This window comes from Cyprinus carpio, chromosome A10 (assembly GCF_018340385.1).
Source record: "Cyprinus carpio isolate SPL01 chromosome A10, ASM1834038v1, whole genome shotgun sequence".
Lineage (NCBI taxonomy): Eukaryota > Metazoa > Chordata > Actinopteri > Cypriniformes > Cyprinidae > Cyprinus > Cyprinus carpio.
The window spans coordinates 1,355,256-1,361,817 of NC_056581.1; the positions used below are offsets into that span (position 1 = coordinate 1,355,256).

General features: G+C 33.3%; 1 protein-coding gene across 1 annotated transcript; it reads left to right on the plus strand.

Moving 5' to 3' along the window:
• Window positions 1–592: 592 nt before the first annotated feature.
• Window positions 593–6,102, plus strand: rassf6 (Ras association domain family member 6). Its single transcript, XM_042764675.1, has 11 exons — window positions 593–843; window positions 1,707–1,784; window positions 2,342–2,420; window positions 2,613–2,764; window positions 3,657–3,748; window positions 3,869–4,062; window positions 4,821–4,922; window positions 5,051–5,102; window positions 5,311–5,429; window positions 5,517–5,614; window positions 5,756–6,102. The coding sequence occupies exons 2-11, from the start codon at window positions 1,726–1,728 to the stop codon at window positions 5,829–5,831; spliced, it is 1,023 nt and encodes a 340-aa protein (XP_042620609.1). The 5' UTR covers window positions 593–843; window positions 1,707–1,725; the 3' UTR covers window positions 5,832–6,102.
• The last annotated feature ends 460 nt before the right edge of the window (window positions 6,103–6,562 follow it).

Genomic DNA, 6,562 nt, shown 5'->3' on the forward strand with positions numbered 1-6,562 from the left:
TTTCTTCTTATTTATTTTATAGTATCACGGTTTCTACAAAAAATACAATAAAACTGCTTGGTAATTATAATAAAGGTTTCTTGAGCAGCAAATCAGCATATTAGAATGATTTCTGAAGGATCATGTGACACTGAAGACTGAAGCAATGATGCTGAAAATTCAGCTTTTAACACAGAAATAAATTACATTTTAGAATATACTAAAATATAAAAGTTATTTTACAGATATTGTAGAAATTCACAATATTACTGTATATCTTATCAAATAAATGTTGCCGTGGTGAGAAGACTTTATATTACCAACTGTTACCAACCTCCAAAACTTTTAGGACTTTATAAATATATTTCACTAGCATTAATATTAACTGCAGAAATTTCACTGTTATGATAACCTTAGCAGATATGTCGCTCTGTGAGTAATTTTGAAAGACTTGTCAAAGTTGTCAAATGAATGAGTGTGCAACAGACTTCAAGCTCAAACAAATCATAACTCGAAACATTCTGGAAAACTACGTGACATCAAAGATACTGCGTCACTCAAAATGCAAAACTTCCTTCCTGTTCCGCCGACGCATTCAAACGGAGCGATTCATACCTATGGGTGTGTTCATACATTCATTGCATTGCTAGGCATTCCCAGAATGCACTTAGAAAAGGTGAGTGGATCAAGTTACAGCACAACATTGCCATAATCACCAGAAAAACACCTGACAAGCACTCAAGCTCCTCATTCAGTCCCGGGCTCCTCTTATCTGCCCTGACGCTGCTAAAGCCGCGGCTCGGGAAGAGTTATGTGACCCCTTCCTGGTGAAGTCCACTGACACTGGATCTAAGCAGACAGCAGGTGAGTGAACTGTGAGAGTGTTCATGTGCTGCTACACTATTATGTTTAAAGAGTTAGATCAAGCTTGTTGATGTAAGTTTAAAAGTTTCTATCAGCTGCCCCCATGAAAAAAAGTGACTTATATGTGCTATGAATGTTTTGAAACAAGCAGGTGCATGTATTATGAAATTACTAAGTAAATAAGGAAGTAAGAAATTCAAATGTGAATTGTTATGATTATAAGCAAGCATCTTTAAATCTTAATCTAAAATAAGTTCTGGACTTTATTGAACGCACACTGTTGTTTTAATTTCCACTGTGATTTGATTTGAGAGTTTGTTGTGCCAGTGTTTGTTTGACTGCATTAGCCCATTACTCAGCAGAGCACTGCTTATTTACATACAGATGCACATCTTTTGTCAGTCAAAATCCTTTCAAATCTGCGTTTGCCGCCGAGCAGGATTTGTATCTGTGGTTTTCAGAGAGCACGCTCTGACTTGAATAACCACCACTCCCTCTAATGAACAAATTCACTCAATACTTCAGGTCTGATGTGTAAAGTAAAGTGAAAGTACAACTCAAGCAAACCTAAACACACAAGACCAGCAGGTTTTTTTTTTTTTTTACTTCAGTGGCCCCAGGCTTTAGTGTTTAAAAAAAAAAAAAAAACAGCATTGTGCTAATAACACATTAGCGTGGAGCATTTCATCTGCCTTCACCCAAATACCAGAGACTATTAATGCAGACAGAAACGTGTTTGAACACAGTTGGGACTCATCTGAATAAATATCCTGAGAGAGATAGTCTTGACTTGAATGTCTTTGTGGCTTGAGTGTCAGTTATTAAATGCTGTAGATTTAAAAATATATATATTTTCTTTGTAGATTGGGTGGGTTTGTTGAAATGAATGCTGGCCAGACAACTTCTGTTGTTCAAATTGGTGCTGGAAAATCTTGCTCCAGGTCAGTATTAATATACATTTTAATGTGTTATATTTAGATATGTAATGTAAATAATTATAAATGATTATGATATTATTATAAAATACATATTTTTTATGTATTTATTTATTTTGAATGTATGTGTTATATCACGTGGCAGATTATATATATATATATATATATATATATATATATATATTACTATTATAATTGTTACATAAAGTATGAGACTACATTAAATATCTAAGATTCAAATTCTATTTTAAACCTGAAAAGGAATCTAAAGTTAAACAGTTCTAGAAATAAATAAATATATATATATATATATATATATATATATATATATATATATATATATATATATATATATATATATATATATATATATATATTTCCACTATGGACTTTTTAGATACTACTTTGCATCTTGTAATCATTATATTATTCAAGCTAAGTTATTATCATCATCATCAGCTTAGAAGTGAAAAACATAAATACAGAAAATATTATATATTCAATTCTCTGATTTGTCTGTCTCTTCCCACTGATTTATTTATTTTTTCTCACTGATTTCAAAGGGCTCAATTTTTTTCTTTATTGAACACCTACAACTACTTTCTTAAAGACAAAACACACCTGCAGCTCACTGTCCATGAGGTAAAACATCATTCTTCTATGTCTCTGAATGATAATGCATTTAATGAAAAATGCTAAATGAATGCAAGTAATCTAATTGGTAATGGACTGCAGTGAGAGATTATAATTTGTAAATATAGCATTTTGCTGCCCTCTGCTGGCATACATCAGGACATCAGACCTGTAAGAACCTTGTCACGTCTGCTTTAACAGAATGCAGGCAAAGTGACATTTGAAGGCATTCTTGTCATTTCCTGGGGAGTCAAGAGACCCATTCAGTTACAAATACAAGATGAGAAACAGATTTTTCCAAATGAGTTTTCGGTCAAGTCACCAGACCCCATCAGTCCACTTGGAAATAAAAGGTTAGTACTGTATTTGTTTTTACTGTTGATTTTACTGCTGTTGCATGTACAGTGCTTTCCAGTAAATGGAAAAGTTGTTTCTGCCTAGAGAACTATTGTGAGATAAATACAACATGAGCTCTTAATGACAGCATCAATGGTATGAAAGTCATTCAACCTGCTCCTCAGTTTATAAAAACAAAACACACACACACACACACACACACACAAATGTGTTTACTGTAATGCACTTGCTGTACAATGGCTAAATATGGTGAAAGACATTCCAAAGGGTTTAAAGAAGCCACGAAACCAGATGATCCTGTGTTGATGTACTTCTTTTAAACTAAAGTTGGAGTGGGGCATCTCGAAAGACGCCATCTGATATCTTTTTAAATAGTTTTAAGTTTAATGTATCTTTCATTTACATTATAAATGTACTGTATGCCATGCATGTGGAGGGTGGGGCATTCTAGAAAGAATTTGATTGGACAACATGATCGCGTGCTGATGATAAGTCAACCATGGTTTTGTTTTCCAGGAAGAGAATGACAATAAACTTAAAAGATCTGCTAAAATGTTACTCATGTGACCTCACAGCTGATTGCACTGAAGGCTTTGAATCTTGATTCCATGAAAACATCTAATGGTGCTGAATGTACCATCTACACCACCTACTGTTATGAGAAATCAGCAATTGATTAAATAAAAATGACAACATGAATTGAGTCAGTGAGTCATCTAAGGCTGGATAAAATGGGTGAAGCAAGATAATAAGAAAAAGTCAGTAGACACAAAAACAAATGTTCTATCTTAGATGAGATGAAGATATCCGTACTGTCAGAACAGGACTAAATGAGCAGACTTTGTTAAAGATTATGTCTGTTTTTGATTTGATAAAATGTGTCCGTAGGGGAATGACACGATGGGGAGAATTCGATGATCTCCATCATATTGATGAACTAGAGGAGGCCGAATCCACAAACCTTGAAGATCCTCCTGAAGGTTCGGTTTCTTTTAATTGTGTAATAGCTGATGCAGTCAATATTTGATGGAATTGGCACTCTGGCAACACATGTGATGGCCTCGCACCTTTAATCAACACAATTCTACGTTCCTCTTTAGGCTACATCGAATACGAGAGCAAGACGTTAAGACCTTCCAGATCTTTGCCGATGGGTGAAGAAAGTTCAAATCTGATCCGTACCATGAGTGATGCCTCGCTGGTGAAAATGAGGGTGAAGAGTAAAAAGATGGTAGACAGTCAGAAGAACAGAAACCATCGCTTCTCCATCAACGGCCACTTCTACAACTACAAGGTCCCACATCTCAACCTTAAAGCCTAATGTAAATTATCGATAATTATGTGAAATACAAGTTAGAAATATAGTTAATAACTTCTGAGAAGCATTAAATAAATAAATCAGTAAATTCCCAAAGAGTTTTGCTTATAAATTTGTAATTATTGATATCACAAGACAAGTGTGTGATGCTGCACTGCTCATCTGCCGATGTGATTTACCATGAATGTCTCGAAATCATATGTAAATCTGATTCTAGTAAGTTTAAGAGAGTGTTTTTTTTACAACTAATTCCTTAACCTGACTTTACGGTCACTGCTCAGGATTTACTGCGTGACTGGGCTACTTTTACACTGTTGCCGTGGGTTGTTTTTAGCATGGGAAAAAAGTAAAAACACAATTGGGCTAGTTTTGTTTTGCAGATCTGGCAACCCTGACCACAGGTCATGTCATTTTAACAAGGCAAAATACATTTTGGAATAATTCTACAACAAGTATAATAACACCATTTTGTTCAGGAAACTATTAGAATGTGATTGTAGGGTAATGTAAGGCCAAAAAAGCTCTTTAAATTTCACCCATTAATCATCATTAATTCACCTTCATGTTCAAACTTAGGTTCTTGAAATACAAAAGGGGAAATTCTGAACACGTTGCTGGTCATTTTTTCCATACAACAAATACATTTACTATGGATGGGGACTTAAGTTATTATATTGGTTTATATATTGAAGTCTTTTGTAATAGTTTGTTTTATAGTCATTTTGTTTTTGCAGACATCTGTTTTCACACCGTCATTTGGTGCAACCACAAATGTGCACATTAACAGCGAGATGACAACACAAGAGGTCATTACACAGCTGCTTCAGAAATTTAAAGTAGGTATTATTACTTTCAATTCAATGCATGAGTCCTTTAAGGATTATTTCAGTCTGTTTTCTTCATTGATCATTTCCACCTTCAATTTTTATAGAAAAAAATCACTTTCTTCTTTTTTTTTATGCAGATAGAAAACAATCCACATGAATTTGCCCTCTACTGCATTCATCAAATTGGAGGTATGTAGAATTATCAATTCAGATTTATGTATTTTCACCCATAACTTAAAGCTTAATTCAGTAGTTCCATTTCCAAACATAAGACCCCTTTTTGTTTTGCATGCATTATGCCATCATTCATTTCCATCGTTGTTCCAAGATCATAGAGTTTAGACTTTGTTTAAGTTTACAGAGTCACATTTCTGACCATTATATCTGTTGTTGGTAGAGAAGCGAAGGTTGAGGGGTTCAGATCTGCCGTTATGGGAGCGTCTTCTACAGGGACCATCAAACAGCATCATGAAAATGTTCCTCATGGATGCAGACGAACAGGAAATTAGCCTTGATGTAAGTCTAGCTCTTCAGACATTACAGAAATCTGTTTTCTACTCAAATAAAACTAAATGAATCTCCCACTTCCACTGATTTCATTAGGTAGCTCAGTACCTCAATTTAGAGATGCCCATTTTGAAGGTAATTCTGCAGAAGCTGGAAGAGCAAGAGAATCAAGAAGTACAAAGAATAAACGCAAAGTAAGTCTAGAGTACTTCATTAAAAACAAAACATGTTTTTGGCAATTGCTGCATTTGGGTTATTATATTAACATAGATGCCTTTTATACTTGAACAAATGTGTTACATGAAAGGCTTTGGTGTATTTTTTATCATATATAGATATCAAAAGGAACGGAGTCTCTTGTTGCAGTGCTTGAAAAAAAAGATGCCGATTAAAACTGAGACAACTGTATGAATGAAGACTTGGCAACGGGAAACTGTTTCCAACTGTTGTGATAACCACAGAGTAATAAAGAGAAATGGAAAATAAAATGGAAACTGAGCCTTCAGGACTAAAAGCCAGGAATCAGGATTGTGAGATGTTCATATAGGACTTTTTTATTAACAGTTAAGCTTTACTGTTAAGTTTGTGGTAATGATGATGTATATGATGTAAAATAGTTTTCACATAAATGTAATAACAATATTTATCATGTGAGGAAACCAAATAAAATTCTGATATTTGATTTGCAGTTTATCTGTGGATTAACTGTTGTTCTGTGGCTATACTGTGGTTTGCTTTCTCCAGGTTTTATTCTTGGAAAAGTTTCAGTTTAAATAAGTTCCAACTTGTAGAATTCTGGAAAACATCTGTCAACGGGAGATTCTCAACTCAAAAACATTTCTTCTTGGCAAGATGTAGGATTTAAAACCACAATTTCATTACATAATTATTTATAATTATCATTACATAATTTACTTTTGAATAGTCTTATGAAAAAAATGATAATCTCACTTTACTTTAGAATTTTTTAATTTTATAAAAAAAAATAATAATAATAAAAGAAAATTAAATATAAAATATAAAAAGAAAAAAAAATTTTGGTTAACAAAATAAAATTAATTTCAAATGGAATTTTTTTTTCTTAAAAAAAAAACAAAAAAAAACATTTTACACATTTTCTAAATTAGAAAAAAAAAAAAAAA

Excerpts from the sequence above, each read along its gene's own strand:
- rassf6 (XM_042764675.1), top strand. The coding sequence starts at position 1,726 with ATGAATGCTGGCCAGACAACTTCTGTTGTTCAAATTGGTGCTGGAAAA. Across the intron at positions 2,421-2,612 it reads TGCAGCTCACTGTCCATGAG|AATGCAGGCAAAGTGACATT; the intron begins GTAAAACATCAT and ends CTGCTTTAACAG. Across the intron at positions 5,615-5,755 it reads GTACAAAGAATAAACGCAAA|ATATCAAAAGGAACGGAGTC; the intron begins GTAAGTCTAGAG and ends TATCATATATAG.